Source organism: Esox lucius, chromosome 17, assembly GCF_011004845.1.
Source record: "Esox lucius isolate fEsoLuc1 chromosome 17, fEsoLuc1.pri, whole genome shotgun sequence".
Lineage (NCBI taxonomy): Eukaryota > Metazoa > Chordata > Actinopteri > Esociformes > Esocidae > Esox > Esox lucius.
In genome coordinates, this window is record NC_047585.1 from 26436136 (window position 1) to 26453431 (window position 17296).

The following is a 17296-nucleotide window of genomic DNA, read 5'->3' on the forward strand; positions in this document are numbered from 1 at the left end:
GTAGCACAAATGAGGTCACAGAGGTAGATATGCGTAAGTAACAACTGTAAAAGTGCAAGCATGAAGGCAGTTCTAAATGTGCAAAGAGGCAAATTGAATGTGCAAGGTGGATGTGCAACTGAAATGCAGGGATAGCAGCAGTGAGGTTCCTGAGGTAGACACGTACCTGTAAGAACTGAAAACTTCCATTATCAGACTCCATGTGATTTCATTCAATATCTTTTATTAAGATATAACACTAGGTTCAAGCGGTTTAAGCATTTATAGATAAAACAAAAGTGTATTTGCTTTGAATACATGTTAAAAAAGCACTCATCTGATTATGCTTGTACCAATTATGTAAAATTAAATTGTATTTTTAAAACATTGTTGGGAGGAATATAAGTGATACATGTCTTGGAATTGATTATCTGATGTCTAAATGTAAACCTTATCCTAAAAGTTGATTCAATAGCATAAATTACAAGTAGAACAGGTCCACAAGAGGACAACAGACATTACTGAAAGTCAATTAATGTAATCCATAAGCATGAAGTTAATGGCATAACCTAACAAGAAACCAGGTAAGCCTAGTTCAGCCGGCCCGCAATAGATAATGTTGATCATGGCTGCTCTCTCAAGACTCTAACCTAGGCCACCCACGTGAAAGGCTGTCTTTAACCACAACAGCACAGAGCTGACCATTTGCCCGTCGTCAGTATAGCATATTGACATTATATAATGTTGCCATGCATTAACATCACGTCATGTTTGAATATTCCATTACACACCATTAACCACTGTGTTAAACTGAGTAATGTTTCTTATGAACCTCCACCACAAATAGTATCTATAAACTGTATGGCTTTTGCCACTGGCCATTTTAATAGCTTATTTGCCATTCGTGAATGACATTGATACTGTATCAATATAGGTGACGATAATGGACTTTTGAGTGGAAAAACAAGATAATTGTGTATCTAAAAGTGTTTGACTATCCTGAACAAATGCTAAGACATAATTCAAAAATCCACCAGAAATAGTCACAATATAACAGTGAACTAGTGATGGCTGTTCTTCTAGCAGCAGGATACTATGCTAGCAGCGCTAACTCAGATTCTCTTTTTCAAAATAAAAGCCTTCATTGAATTATATAAGGCGATACAATCTAGTCTGTCTATCTATCTATCTAATCTGTCAATTTATGTTTAATGTATGCTCCAATGTTGTTCTTGTCTGTTCTTTTTTTTTTTTGTTAACTATGTGGCCTTCTAAATGTCAATGATGGTTTTTATTGTGATTATGAAAATCTGAGTGCTGCCTGAATAATATCCTGCTGCTAAAATAATGCTAATGAAGCCTTGTTTGGCCATCACTACAGTAAAGTTTCATTTTAGGCTTCCCGTATCTGCAGAAGGTTGTAGCCAGCGAAATTTTTGTCTATTCTGAACAAATCCTCTTTTACCACTGGCCGTTTTAACAGCTAATTAACCATTCATGAATTATATTGAGTATCTATCAATATAGGTGACAATATATTGTCAAGTGAAAAGAAGAGAGAATCTTGTAGGCAGCAGAGTGTTTGTCTTTCCTGAACAAATCTTTATATCCACCAGAACTATTTTATTTTAGGCTTCCTATTACGTAGCTACATAAAGTTACAACCAGTGAAGTTTTTGTCTGTCCTGAACCTCAAGCATCATGAGTTATCACTCCTACAGGAGTCGAACGCGGAACCTGTTGTTCCAGGTGAACACTTCCAAAACACTGTCGAGTTTACTCTTGCTAAACAACTGATGTTTCTTGTCTCTTTGTCTTGTCGAACTATATTGTGTTTTCTGGATCTTGTAATTTTTGTAGTGTGGAAACCAGCTCATGTTGTGTGGAAACCAGTTCATTGTTTAAAGACAGCAAATTGGTATCCTCATCAACAAAGATTTGTAACAGAGAAGCTCAAAATAATTACTCTGTCCTCTTTTGTCTATTTCATCCATGAATGTTTCAGTGTCTTCAAAATTATTAAACAAAAACATTAATGGTGAGAGAGCTTCTTGTTTATCCTCTAGAGTTGAGGCCTCTCTGAGCATCTGCACAGCACCCTGTATTTCCTCATCATTTAGGGGTGAGAACTTGTACCCGGTCTCAGAAGAGACCCGTGTTGGCATTTACCCAGGCAACAGCATCCCCCAGGTCAACAACGCATCTTGGCAACTGAAATGAAAGAGCAAAACAAACACATAGAAGTAGAGGTGTACTAAATACAAAGTAAAAGTACTCAACTGGGTTCGGCTGTGTTCACCACTTTAGGGAAGTATCTAATTAAGATCTAAGTAACCAGGTAAAGGGAGTTAAAACCTAACCAGTGATCAATACAATAAAAAGGAATAGTGTAAATGATCAATTAAGGTCATTAGTTAGTTATGAACTGTTCAGGTTATTTAGCTCATCCTTAGCAACTTCCCAAAACTGGTGCACACAGCCAAATACTTTTTATACCACTGCATAGAAGATGGCCATGACAAATTATTATTTTCTTTACATTTCTAAATAATGACAACATATTGTACATGAAGCTAAAAAAAAAAGCATCTTGCCTGCTTGCGTATAGTGACAGGTGCATCATGCATCTTTAGTTAGTTATAACGTACCCTAATTGACTAGAACTGGCTAACAAGTAGCCTACCTCGTTGTGTAGCTAGATGTCTTTAAACGTAGCTATATTCGAATCTCAGATTAAAATAATTTAGTAGATAAGCGATCTTAGTGAACACGTGAACTATCCTTAAATATACAGCACTTACCGAAATCTTCGTCATTCATTAACCCTGTAATTCCTTCATAAACGCATACACTAAATCATAAACACCACCAATGGGCGTAACTTAATATTAAGGAACCCCCATATTAAGTTATGCCCCCGATTTGCGGTCTGCAAATATACCCTCCTCCCTGCTCACCGCTACTCACCCAGAACTGCATTTTTTGGGATTGTACCCACCGGTACACTAGGTGGCAGAATCCACATTTAATTGTTGCAAACGCCGTTATACAGGGAAGCAGAAGAACAGGTGAAGATTGAAGAACTCGCATGTACCAATGCTGAATTAAGGTCATCATCTAATCCAGTGAAGTTGACGTAGGAAAAACAACAGTTTCTAAAAAAGAAAAGGGACAAGATTTGAGAAACATGGTGTTTTTGACTTTATCATGTTGGATCCGCAATCGTGGGCCTGATCGATACTGGAAGGTTCAAGAAGTTCTCAGTCATGCACGGGTAAATGCACTGCTAGCGTCAGCTTGCTAACTATAGTGTCTGTAGCAACTGACGGCCATAGCTACTAAGTAGTTAGGTACATGTACTGTAACTATTGTATTTAGATAATTGACGTGACATAACTATCTTTGTATGCTACATTAATTCGCCGTGTAATTAGTTAATTTGGCTACTTATCGTGTTGACAGTTTCTAAGTTTGTCTAGGTAGCATGTCATAACATAAGCCTGTAAGTTGGCTAGAATTGTCCATCTGTACTGTCGCTAGCTAGTACAGCAACGTTTCAGCTTAAGTATACTAAGATAGGAATATAATGAACTTAGTTACCAAATTGGCTTGTAATCATTTTGGATCTAGCTTGATTCCAAGATGTATGGGTATACATTTGTTATGTGGACAATTGCAGCTTGGTAATATCTTCCAAATCTATACCCTGAATAATTCAGGTCTGACTCTGTACTAGAGGATTGTGTTGGCTACTCGGTATACTTACATTAAGTGCAATGTCAGATCAACTGGATTTAAATCTATTCAGTGTCATACTGTAAATTCAGGAGATTCATTAAGATGTTGAAATATTTACATTATCACTTTCCACTTTATGAATTACATTTCATTTCCGATATTGACATGGTTGAAATTAACTTTGACCCCAGCCAACCTCAAAAACCTTGTAGAGTCATGTCATGTCTTATCCCTGTCCAATCATTTGTATTTCTCTTCCCTCGTGTGTGTCCATTAGCACTTCAGAGGTAGAAAGAGCAGATGCTACAGCCTGGCAGTCAGGGCAGTACGAAGAGCCTTTGTCTATGCTACCAAGGCTCGCAGGCTCAAACGACGTAACATGCGCACGGTAAGAGCATGTTCTGAATTGTTGCCACATCGGTGAAGCGTTATCGGATGCGCTAGCTATTCTATAGCCTATATTTATAGGTGCACACCCTGGCGTCATTAAGATCTCTCCTTTTTCCTAATTGTGTATCACAAATGAGCTGAATGTGGATGAGTGCTGTTGTGAGATCCTAAAAGAATGTCTCTCACCAGCTATGGATCTCGCGTATCGCGGCAGCGTCCAGGGAGCATGGCATGAAGTACCCTGTCCTTATCCACAACCTGGTGAAGGTCAGTACAGTGGGGCTGCATTTTATAATTATTTTGTTAACACCTGTGTCTTGGTTCCACTGTCTGAGATTTCAGTGCTGTGCTGTCAGACATTATTTGTTTCCAAAGTGTGATTTGCAGCGTTGCTCAATCTCACCTTTATTGGGTCATCCCTATAATTAAGACAAACAAATGCGTTCAGTGTGGAGCCAACCTTTGAGCAGATGTTACTTTTGGTACGCCAAAGTGTTAAATTTTAATATTGTTGAAAATTAATGAGGAGTCAGGGGGAAGAAAGGAAGAAATGGAGGAGGCTGGTATTGAAACCCGGTCTCTGATGGGGGCTGTACACAATGCCTTTGGGAAGGGTTTAGACCCCCTCCACCTTCTGTACATTGTGTTATTGATGTAATTTATAATTATTGAAATGTATAGTTTTGCCATTAATGTGATGCACATGACACCCCATAATGACAAAGCATGAACACATTATTGGACTTTTGTGCCAATTTATTGTACATAATGTCATGACATAAGAATTCAGAGCCTTTGCCATGACACTTGAATTTGACCTCCGATGCATCCATTTTCCTTTGGTCGTCCTTGAGTTGTCTCTTGAACTTGATTGGAGTCCAAATTAAATTGCTTGGACATGATTTAAAAAGCCACTGGTTTTTGCTTTGTCATTATGTGGGCCTAATACAACAATATGGAGAAAGTGAAGGGGTGTGAATACTTTCTGATGGCACTATATGTGACTTTGGCTGTGTGTGGTAGGGATAAATGGTACATAGTGCAATCCTACAATGTTTATATTGAACTGTTGTATAGTCCTGCTTGTAAACTGGTTTGCATGCTCCAATAAAGCCTATTTGAAGTTGCTATAAACTGAACTGTCAAAGCCCTATGCACTACCCATCATTATACTCATTAGTCCTTAGGTGATTAAAATACAATGTAATAATTTCCAAGGGGTTTCCCAAGAACAGTCGTTTGAAAGTGCTTATTTACACGCATGTCCCTCTCTCCCCATACAGAGTAGCGTTGAAGTGAATCGACGTGTTCTGAGTGACCTTGCCATCACGGAGCCTAAGTCCTTCCTGTCTCTTGCAAAGCTGGCCAGGGCAAGGCAACAAGAGGGATTTGGTGTAGCTTTGGGTGATCGGAAAGAGCCTCCGGGTGTCTTCTCACGAATCGTCACATTACAGTGACCCCTCTGTAATTAATTGGTATGAAATCCATACCACATTTAGCAAATCTGTGACCACCCATTTAAATAAAATGTTCCTTACCTGCAATACATTTAACTTAGTGTTGCCCAGCCACCCTTTTATTGGGGCTACTGAGTATTTTCAAAACCTCACCCATTGTCATAACATTAACAGGAATGGTTTCAGTGACACAGGGCCATTGTTTCAGAGAAAATATTTGACTCATTGTACATAAGATTCTTTTTTCGTGTGTTTACATGTTGAAATTTTTTTTCGTGTGTTTACATGTTGAAAATGTATTGTGTAGTAAATAAAACTTTTTTTCTATCATTATTGTTGTGGTTGCTAATCGTGCACAAATATTATAACATTTATCCTATATTGATGGCTCAATTTAGGGGTTTTCAAACATCCAATGCCCAGCGTGCACTTTACTATTCTGCAATATTTTCGTCTCAGACAACATTTTGTGATCGCGGTGAGACTCTAGGAATTTGGGCTAGTACTACCCTTAAAGAATATCACGGTACACCTGCAAATACTACCATGTGACCAAAATAATGAGTACGGTGTTTTTTCTTTCCTGCCATGCTTGCGACAAAACTAAAGCAGTTGATACAATGCAACGTTTTCCAAGGGAGGGGTGCAGACAGCATGGTAGTGGCCAAAATACCATGAAAGTACAATTATTTTATATCAGCTTCACTTCAATCGCTAACTACATTTACGCATACTACGAATTGCATTTGTAACGGTGCAGCTATTGGTAGACCACATACATTTCCAATGTAGATGCCCAGTTCCATCAGGTTCCATCTTGTTTCCCCCTGGTTAATGTATATCGGAGTACCGCTGAGATTCCTCCCCATGAAAATGACGACCCGATGCTTCAAATTTATGCTTGTGGTGTGCTATCTGGCCCCTTGTCAATCTGTGTTATCTGCTCTGAATACAAAACGTACATATTTCCAAACACGGCACGAGATTCACGTTTCCTGTGAATGCTCATGCAATGTATTAAATGTAATCCAAACACTACTCGCTGTGAGTTCATGAACGAATAAAATAAATGCTTTCTAATCGCATAAATCTTTTTGGACACTGCAGCTACCATAGATTCTTATGGGTGTGGCTATATGCTTGACCTTTACAAAGCACAACCAATGAGTGGACGATTATTTTCCCCGTGTAACCAATCACCACGGGTCTCTTTCAGGGGGAACACAGTCCCCTCCTGCACTTGCGCAAAGACGGCAACGTGACACGCGTGTGGAGGAAGTGTGTAGTGTGACAGGCAGCCGAACTCTGATTGTCTCCACCGGCCTGGGCTAGTAGCTTATTCTACTTACTGTAACATGTCCTGGCTGTTCGGCCTGAATAAGGGGCAGCCTGAAGCGCCCCCGGATTTCCCGGTTCCACCGACACCCCCTCCACCGACTGGCGGCTCGGGTGGTGGGTCTGGAGGCGGCGGCGATAAACCCAAGGACAAATGGAGCAACTTCGATCCAACCGGGCTGGAGCGAGCAGCCAAGGCTGCAAAAGAACTCGACAGTTCTCGTGAGTGCATAGAATGGTTATAAGCTATAGAGAATTGTGTTAACAGTCGATAACATTGGTAATCATTTTAGAATGAACAGTGCATGCTTTACAGCCCGATCAGTGGTGATACTGACGCAATACTGTCCGGTGTCCTGACAGACATCCTAATCCAACGCGATTGTTACGAGCTATTCCTCATGACCGTTGTCAGACAGTGGGAGATTACACTGTACTAAATGACATTCACATGTTCCACGCCTCGGTTTGAACTTTGTGTTGCACTTCTTCATTTAGAAATTGGTCAATATTCAAGGTGAAAGGTGCAAAGGTCATTCCATTTCACGGTTGTGTGTGCTAGCAGGGTCAAGCATGCAAGCATTAAACACAGTACAACTTAATTCAACTGGATTTTAAACTATATACATTTTATATACATTTTTTGGAAAACGTCTCTAATGTGTATTTTTGAAGTAAATGGATTTGCATGGAATTAATGTAATGTACCTATAAGATCCATTGCCTTTTCCCCTTTCTTAATTTTAGGTCATGCCAAAGATGCTCTGGACCTGGCTCGCATGCAGGAACAGTCTGTTCAGTTGGAGTACCAGTCTAAGATCAAGGTACTCTTCATGGAAAAAGATGCCTATATGCTAATATGTAGTACACCAAACACAGTAGACTACTGTCTAACCATGTTAATTGTGTCCCCTCTCTGTGTGTGTTTGGGGCAGGAGTACGAGGCAGCGGTGGAACAGCTGAAGGGAGATCAGCTGCGTATTCAAGGGGAGGAGAGGAGGAAAACTGTCAGCGAGGAAACCAAGCAGCATCAATCGGTGAGAAAAGGGCAGAGGAAGGATTTGATAGTACTGCAGAACGGTAGCTTTGCACTATTTCTCATTTTGCAGCCTATGATGGGGGTCAGTTATTGTCTCATTGCACAGTTTTCTTGATAAATTCTAGAAAGAAGCATTTGCCTTGACCGGGTGTCCCAGATTTCTAGGGAGATATTTGGTGGCCTGTCAACAAGCAATTCCCACAAAATTCCTCAAAAAGAAGGCCATAACCTTTTACCAGACTCTTCAGCTCCCGTAGCTTTGCGGCTGATCCTTAAATATATGTCCAGTAGAGCAAATGCATGTGTTACTATGGTTACAGTCTAGTGTATCCTTTTTACAGAGAGCGCAGTTCCAAGACAGACTTGCCAGACAGAGGTACGAGGATCAACTTAAGCAACAGGTAAGCTGCTGTTAGCTTTAACATAAACTTAAATGTGTTGGAGCTATAATGAAGTACAAATAAGTGCTGTGTCCACTTGGCGAGGTGATGCTTTTTTTCCTATGTCCTCAGCAAACCCTGAATGAAGAAAACCTTCGTAAACAGGAGGAATCTGTGCTGAAACAGGAAGCCATGAGGAAAGGTGCTGACTAGTATCTACTGGAGAATGAAGTTATTTTGAATGTACTTTTATTGTTGGTAACATTTTGATTATCAGCCTAGTTTAAGTCTAATGAATTTTAACCAAACAATACCTTAGCAACATTACATAATTAACCGCATTAGCTACAAAGCCATGGCTACAGGTTAAACAATTTGTAGCTCTGATTCTCCGTCTTTTTATAACTGTCCGATGGGGCTATGAGGAAGGGATTCCTAAGAATAGGTGAAAAGATTGGTTAAATTGGTAGAAGGTTAGGGTTATTATGGGACAAAATTTAGCAAATAAAAAGAAAGGTCATTTTTAATAGTTCACAGCATCTTGTTATTGTCATAGGTTGTTGACAGGTAATCACAATGTTGATGTTATATCCACTCATCTTTTCCCTGCAGCTACCATCGAGCATGAGATGCAGCTGAGGCACAAGAATGAGCTGCTACGCGTAGAGGCAGAGTCCAAAGCGAGGGCACGTGTTGAGAGGGAGAACGCAGACATCATCCGCGAGCAGATTCGTCTGAAAGCAGCAGAGCACAGACAGACTGTACTAGAAACTATTCGGTGAGACCGACGGACTTTACTAGAGACTGTATGGTGAGACAGACAGACTCTTCCAGAAACAATACGGTCAGACAGACAGACTGTACTAGAGACTGTATGGTGAGACAGACAGACTCTTCCAGAAACAATACGGTCAGACAGACAGACTGTACTAGAGACTGTATGGTGAGACAGACAGACTCTTCCAGAAACAATACGGTCAGACAGACAGACTGTACTAGAGACTGTATGGTGAGACAGACAGACTCTTCCAGAAACAATACGGTCAGACAGACAGACTGTACTAGAGACTGTATGGTGAGACAGACAGACTCTTCCAGAAACAATACGGTCAGACAGACAGACTGTACTAGAGACTGTATGGTGAGACAGACAGACTCTTCCAGAAACAATACGGTCAGACAGACAGACTGTACTAGAGACTGTATGGTGAGACAGACAGACTCTTCCAGAAACGATACGGTCAGACAGACAGACTGTACTAGAGACTGTATGGTGAGACAGACAGACTCTTCCAGAAACAATACGGCCAGACAGACAGCCTGTACTAGAGACTGTATGGTGAGACAGACAGACTCTTCCAGAAACAATACGGTCAGACAGACAGCCTGTACTAGAGACTGTATGGTGAGACAGACAGACTCTTCCAGAAACAATACGGTCGGACAGACTGTACTAGAGACTGTATGGTCCATCAGACAGTGTTTTTTTCAGACCATGCAGAGAGATTGTTTTAGTGACCCGTTTGTCTGTAATGTCTACAGGACTGCAGGTGCTGTGTTTGGGGAAGGTTTCCGGGCCTTTGTGTCTGACTGGGATAAAGTCACTGCCACGGTGAGAAGAACTCCCTTCCGTACTACATACTTATGATCCGTTTCCTCCTAAATGAGCAACTGGTCTTGTCAAAGTTTATACCCTACCTATTCAGTTCTTGGAGTGTTTCTAAATGTGGTGTATGTGTTCCCTCTCACCACCAGGTGGCAGGGCTGACCCTTCTGGCTGTGGGGGTGTATTCTGCGCGGAATGCCACAGCCGTGGCCGGGCGCTACATTGAGGCCCGCCTTGGGAAGCCCTCATTGGTCAGAGAGACGTCTCGCATCACTGTGTTAGAGGCACTCAAGCACCCCGTTAAGGTAATGTGGTTCTGCTGTGTATTTGTGAACATCCCGTGTCTGATGCTTTAAATGTTATCTTATTTTAAAGTACTATGAAGTGACAGCAGAGTACATGCTCTTCATCTTAATACCTCTTTTATAGATGTCAAAGCGCCTGACCAGCAAACCTCAGGATGCCCTGGAGGGAGTCGTGCTCAGTGTGGGTACTGATATTCTGCACACCTGAGAACCCCAGTCTCAACACAATAGAACTTGGGAGATATTCTACCCAGCCCACATATGAAAGAGACGTTTAAACATCTTTTTGTCAAGCGAATATGTTTGTAGTTGCAGCCGTGATTCGAATGAAATTATTCGTGTCCCTAATTATTCTGTCTCCTTCCGACAGCCCAACCTAGAAGAGCGCGTGCGCGACATCGCCATAGCAACTAGGAACACGCGGAAGAACAATGGGCTGTACAGGAACATCCTCATGTATGGGCCCCCTGGTACTGGCAAGACACTGTTCGCCAAGGTAGGCTTCTCACAGAACCCCCGTGACATCTCCACGAGGTGCCTTGGTGTCTGTACATGCTTTGTAACTGTGTTTCTGTGGTCTGAGTAGAAGCTGGCAGTGCACTCTGGGATGGACTATGCCATCATGACTGGTGGTGATGTGGCGCCCATGGGCCGTGAGGGTGTCACTGCCATGCACAAAGTATTTGACTGGGCCAACACCAGCCGCCGCGGGTACGCTATCCTCCCTTTACTGTTCTGCCATGGATAGGACCTAATGTAAATGTGACAGTGGTGTAACCACGTGACGGAAAGCATCTAGAAAACCTGACCTGGTCATGAAATGGTCCTGCACAGAGCTGACATGGTCAGCCCCACTAATGCTGTTCTCTCATTTCTTTGACACAGACTGCTGTTGTTTGTTGATGAAGCTGATGCATTCCTGCGCAAGAGATCTACTGTAAGTGTGCCATCTAATCCTTGCCTGATTTATTATATGAAAGCCAATAGCATTGTGTTTATTAGTAGATTACAACAGTACACACTATATTTGTACATATAAAAGTTGTCTGTCTTTGATTTTGTCATTGCCATGTCTTATAACTGTCTTAAAGAAAGCTTTGGATTCTAGCCCGTACTGTTCAAAAAATACACCTCTGTATTTTGCATTGTGAAAAATTATTTCTGTGCATACCTTAGACGTTTTTATAAGAAAATATGCAAAGAAATATCATGCCATGAAGTAACAGCACATTTTATTCAATCAGTTGGGGACATTATTTGGGTTTAAGTGAGAGGAAATCTGCTCTGAATAATGAAAATATGTCCCAATCCTCTCTTTTGTTGTCTGACCGCAATATTTAATGTTGTTAAATACACATTTGGCACAACATTTAGTATGACAACATGAAATATGCACTTTGGCGTACATAGATCGCAGGCAAACTGGCAGAACTGTACCCAAGAAGAATTCATAGCTGACATTGGCCATACCTTGCACAACCAAATTAATTAAGGTTCTCATGTTTCAAAGTAGTTGCCTAGCTAGAATTATAAAATGTTCATATAGATAGATTATTATGTTAACATGGTGTCTTTGCTTTATGCGATTCTTCTGCTTTATTCTAAGATACTGTTACTTGACTTCCTTTTAGTCTATCTTGGAATTTTTTATTCTCACATTACTACTTTGCAAACAACCTTCTGAACTGGAACTCAATTTGGCTGGTAGATTCATTGGATGGTTGGTTAGGATATGGAGAGGATACGTGTTGCCGTATTTGACCTTTCACACCGCCTGGTGCCCTCAGCACTTTGCACACTCTTACATATTTCTCTTGCGTAATTTTTACAGTCTAACTCTGACATGTGTTGAGCGTGTAGGTTACAGCTAATGGTAAATGGACCACATCGTTGCTCAGTACCTTGTTGTGTGCTGCCAGACTTGGCTGGTGTGAGTCTACATTGTTTTTGACATTTTGTTATGTAAACCCCCATCGATATACACTGCTGTCTATTGTCCCCCTGTTTTAACCCAGGTCTGCTGGAGTACCTTCCTGTATTTCAGTTAAAGCAAAAATAACTTTTCGAAAACAGAATTCAAGGTTTGTGTCTTTCTATTTGCAGGAGAAGATCAGTGAAGAGCTCAGAGCCACTTTAAACGCATTCCTGTACCGCACTGGAGAGCAGAGCAACAAGTCAGTCCTCATGGACTCAGTCCAAATCCCTCATCTACACAAAGCGCCCTTAACTGATGTACCATCTCCCTCAGTAACCACAGGAATCAATTCCTAATTGCCAGCTGCTGTGTCATCTTTCCTTCCAGGTTTATGATGGTGCTGGCTAGCAACCAGCCGGAACAGTTTGACTGGGCCATCAATGACCGCATTGATGAGATAGTCAACTTTGCCCTCCCGGGTCCTGATGAGAGGGAGAGGCTGGTGCGCCTGTACTTTGACAGATATGTGCTTGAGCCTGCCACTGGGGGGAGACAGTGAGTCATACAGCATTACACCCACACAGCACAGCAAGCCATGGCAACACAGATTTAAATAGGGCACTCTCACAATCTCTAGCACACTGGGGATGCATAATGGAGCAAGTTCTGATCCCAAGTAATTAGCTTTTCCTCCACATACCACCAGACACACACCCATGAAGAGGCTTTAATCCTGGATCCCAGGAATGCAGGAGGCTCTGGGATTATAAGACAACATGACCACTATGTTGTCAAAATGTTGAAAATCACCTTTATGACCCCTCATGCTGATTGCTATTATAACAGCACTTATTGTTTTTTAAATATATATATATATATATATATATATATACTTTTTTACATTTATTATAGTTAGTGATGGTTTTATTCAATCATTCTTAAACCAAATGTTAAGATTGGAAGAGAAATGTGGCTACTATCGGTAGCAAAGTAGAGCTTTTCTTTTGAATACCTCGCGCTGGAGAGTTTTACCTGTTCTTTCCTGTAGGTCTTCAAAGGGCTGGGTACTTACCTGTCTTCTGCAGGAGGATACATTCATCATTTTAAGAGGATAAAACGCTGTGATTGAGGAGCTTGAAAAGGAATTAAACTCGGAATCCCACAGTTACAGTGAACATTGGCTTGTGAATGAATTTCTCTGTATTGTTTTGTTGACAGCATGTCAGTGTATTCACGTACAACCGTGGACTTACGCTTGACCTTCTTACCCCTGGGGAAATCCCTACCCCCTGCCTAGATGTATGTGAGCTAGGTTTTTGTTGAGGAGGCCGCAGTAATGTCTTTAAGTACTCCCGCACTTCCGTTCCGGCCCAAGTGCACTTAAAATGAAAGAAAAGTCAAGCCCCTTGACATGTCTGTCTTCCAGGAGTCCGTACACCTTCCCTACAAACTGACCCTTGATGAGGTGGTTCACCTCTATAAAAGCACTTAAGGAGCACCTTAAACAGTCTTGCCTCCACAAAAACATGTGAAGTATCCCTCCATCCATCCTCTTGATGGTTCAGAGGAGATGGCATTGCCACGTGGAGCCATGGCCAAAAGCTAGACTATATATGTAGAATCACTTGGCAGAACTGTACACCTACTGGTTACCCGTGTTATTTCGAATCATTAAAAGCAGTCTTTTACTCTTCCTTGATTATCAACGGCAGTGGAATAGCTTTATTTTCACCATCACCTCCTCTACTTTACAGACTAAGGCCCTTACACAACAACTACCAAACAATTTAACACGCGTGCTGAGTTCTTGAAGGCTAGAATCCACAGTGACTGAGAGAACATTATATTGTCCCAACCTGACTCCACTCAGGCTTCTGTCTCACCAGCCGTATCCTGCTACGATTTGAGAACTAATCTAAAAAAGGAAAGCTGCCAGTGGTCCCCTCAAACCTATTCAAACATAATGGTTAAAACATTGATTTCAAAACTCAGGGGAATAACTACAAATATCTAAAATGTGTCAAAGTTCAGAAATCTCTTGAAGTTATTGTCAGACTACCTACGCATGAAACTCCCTCACGCAAGGAGAGCATGGTCAAACTAGCGTCATCTGGTTATATTGCCCCCCCCCACTAATGCGATTTGATGGATAGAACTTTTTGAAATAACGATTATGTGAAAAAACAAATGCTCCGTCACAGCAAAAACACAACATTGGGGAACCCCAATTAATTGTGGTACGTGCCATGTCGTTTATGTCCTAAAGAAGTTGACCTTTTCTAACATCTCCAAAGACGGCTCATGTGATTACTGCACAAGCCAATGAACCGTCGTTGGAGGAGATGTTAGAAAAGGTCAACTTTTAAAACTATGGATGTCTCTAATTCAAGTGGGCTTCCAATGTTGTGTTGAGTCTCTGCCTCCAGTGGGCCTCAGAGGTCCTGATGCCTTAGAAGACGATGCAGAACTATACACAGAGCACGGGCCTGGACAGGGCTTCACAATTAGTCAGAATACTGAGCCTGTTGCTGCAGGGAGCAGTTGCAGCCCTTTTTCCTCTACAGACAGGATGTCATTCAGCCCAGTTTTTTTTAACCTGTCTCTAATTATCCTCTGTCTTTCAGACGAATGAAGCTGGCTCAGTTTGACTATGGCCAAAAGTGCTCCGACATCGCTAAGCGAGCAGTGGGCATGTCTGGCAGAGAGATCTCCAAACTGGGTGTAGCCTGGCAGGTATGTAGCAGGGAAAACCTTTTTTTTATGATAATTGCTCTCACCCTGTTATTCTCCCCTCCCAATTTTGTGATGATCAATTTGGTGTAATGGCCTTGCCACATCACAGCAGCTCAGCAGCGTGTTAGGGGAAGTTGATGATCGTAAATGTGTCCTCCAATCTCGTTAAGGCTGCTCCTAATCACACTGCTCACTCAACCAGGAAGTATATACTGGCACATAAAGGCTCGGAGGAAAGCACATTCCCCAACTAACAATCACCATTTAGCTGACCGGCCCCGAATCCAAGGATTATTCGGTGGTGAGACGAAATAATCCTTGTGTCCTCCGATCTCACTAGTTTTCTGTTCAAGAGCCTGTTCAGAGGGTGCCATAGAACTTGGTTAGGGTGGGTAGCAGCTGTCTGACCCTGTGTGATTGGTGTAGCCTAGGATGTTTAGAACCATTTATTCTGCTTCTATTTCTGGAAGCAGGGCAGAGAATTGGATCACTATGTATGTCAGCTGCTGTGGCGCTCAGGAGAGGTGCTTTACGTTTCGCCTCAAGACACCTGAGGGCTGCTTTTTAACCCAGAAGAACCAAGGCTGTATTTGTAACAAGGCCAACTAGTGGAATGTGCAGGCGTGCGTGGATGACTGGATTTTTGTAAGGACTGATTGCGTATGCATGATATAGTTGGAGACGGGAGCGGTTCTAACAAACTGACAGCATAGAGAAAGGGATGCCTGGTGAACATCACAAAACAAACCTTTGCTTTACCTCATGTAGCTCGCTTTGGTGTACACTATTAATGTTCTTTATTTTGTTAAGTCCCATGTTTTTGTATTCGCTGAACAGAAGTTGAGAGTCCAAGATCTCAGGTCATGCTAAAACAAAACAATTGTCTCAGGAGAGCGATGGATTGAGATTTTTAAATGCATGTTGTTCTGTAAGTCTACCGTACCTGTCCATTAATGTTCTGTTATGTCATATTTGGTATTCCAGGAAGTCTTTCCGCTGCTTTGTGCAGTAGCTAATGAGGATTTCTATATTCGTCTCTTCTTTTAGCCTCGTTATGTGTACAAGTTGCCTTCATCTGTAAAAAACCTTAGCTGCATTGCTATTTTTCCCACTCTGGTTTATACTGTAGTACTGTATACTGAAATGTTTCTTGTCAGCACAGTTTAGATATTAAGTAATGAGCTATCCATCTGTGTCTTATACACGTTTAACGATCAGATCCTTATTGAGATGTGACGTACTGAAACGATTCATGGGTTCCTTGTCTCCTTGAAGGCGGCGGCCTATTCCTCGGAGGACGGTGTCCTGACGGAGGCCATGATTGATAGCCGTGTTGACGATGCCGTGCGGCAGCACCTCCAGAAGATGGACTGGCTCCACGGGGACATTGAAGAAGCTCCGGCCAAGAGCACAGCCCTTCCCAGCGCCGGACCTGCGGACAGAAGCAAGATTGGCTTTTCTCTGCCACTCGGGGAGCCGCCGCACGCTCAGGAGGAGCTCAGTCCGCTCCTGGAGATGGACAGCAAAGTGGAGGCCCCTGATTTTCAGCAGGAGCTGAAACTGGAGGTGCCTTTGTCTGCAGAACCAGTCCAAACTGTCCCAGACAGTGCCACCCTGTCTGTGGAGGAAGGGACTGTCCCATCAGAAGGGGGTAGTGTCAAGGAGGTGCTGACCCGTCAGGAGAATGAGGCAGAGGGTGGTGCCCCTATCACTGAGAGTAGGGTGGAGAAGGAGAAGACCAAACCCCCGCCCAAGGACGGGACTCCAGTTTAACATTAGGGGGCCGATTGAAGGACTGGGGCTGCCTAAGATGAATGGGGTTTACGTGGGACGCCTCCTGCTTCTCCTCACTGTCTGTAGTCTGTGTGTCTGTCTAAAAGAGGTGGGACAGGTGAGGAGCGATGGAGGCATTAAAATGTTATGAAGCAACCCGGCGAAGGCTGAGGTGCGGTGATGTGATTTGTACAAAAAGTTTAAAAGTGTACTTTACATGGAAACATTGTCTGTATTAATATGAAATTGGTGTGCACTGTTAAAGATAATACAATATTCAAATGATGATATGAATGGAGATCACTTTTTTTATGAACAGTAAATCCCAGTTTCTGACAATGGCTGTACCTTTGTTATGATTTTAATCGAATAGCTGTGTAGACACAAGCCATTGTGAAAAATCAAGATGCTGGCAAGTTATTTAATTTTCAATATTTCATCTTGAACCTGTGTAAAGACACAGCCGCACTCGATCAGTGTTAAACCCCAGTGGTCCATTTAATGAAAGCAATATTTCATCTTCACAACACTGATGTCTACTGGATCATGGGAGGATGTAGAGGTGCAGACAAGTCAAAGCTCCACCCTGTTCCCTGCAGCAACATTCACAGGGATCACGGTGTATCCCAAGGTCCTCACACACTAT

The 17296-nt window shown here is 42.1% G+C and overlaps 2 protein-coding genes across 3 annotated transcripts; both read left to right on the top strand.

Moving 5' to 3' along the window:
- The first annotated feature begins 3010 nt into the window (after positions 1 to 3010).
- On the top strand, positions 3011 to 5892 carry mrpl20 (mitochondrial ribosomal protein L20). Its single transcript, NM_001303681.1, is given in 4 exon segments — positions 3011 to 3253; positions 3995 to 4105; positions 4297 to 4374; positions 5391 to 5892. Coding segments are annotated over 4 exon segments (450 nt in total). The 5' UTR covers positions 3011 to 3166; the 3' UTR covers positions 5565 to 5892.
- Positions 5893 to 6785: 893 nt separating this feature from the next.
- On the top strand, positions 6786 to 16936 carry atad3 (ATPase family AAA domain containing 3). Of its 2 annotated transcripts, XM_010881458.4 has the most exons (16): positions 6788 to 7121; positions 7647 to 7723; positions 7835 to 7936; positions 8280 to 8339; positions 8451 to 8520; positions 8931 to 9096; positions 9861 to 9930; positions 10074 to 10229; positions 10354 to 10410; positions 10600 to 10725; positions 10816 to 10940; positions 11115 to 11166; positions 12333 to 12403; positions 12532 to 12699; positions 14769 to 14877; positions 16153 to 16936. In XM_010881458.4, exons 1-16 carry the CDS (start codon positions 6920 to 6922, stop codon positions 16648 to 16650), a joined length of 2109 nt encoding a protein of 702 aa, XP_010879760.1. In that variant the 5' UTR covers positions 6788 to 6919; the 3' UTR covers positions 16651 to 16936. The 2 variants fall into 2 exon arrangements, with proteins under 2 accessions (XP_034143307.1, XP_010879760.1); XM_034287416.1 differs by having other exon boundaries at positions 6786 to 7121; positions 7647 to 7936.
- Positions 16937 to 17296: the final 360 nt, after the last annotated feature.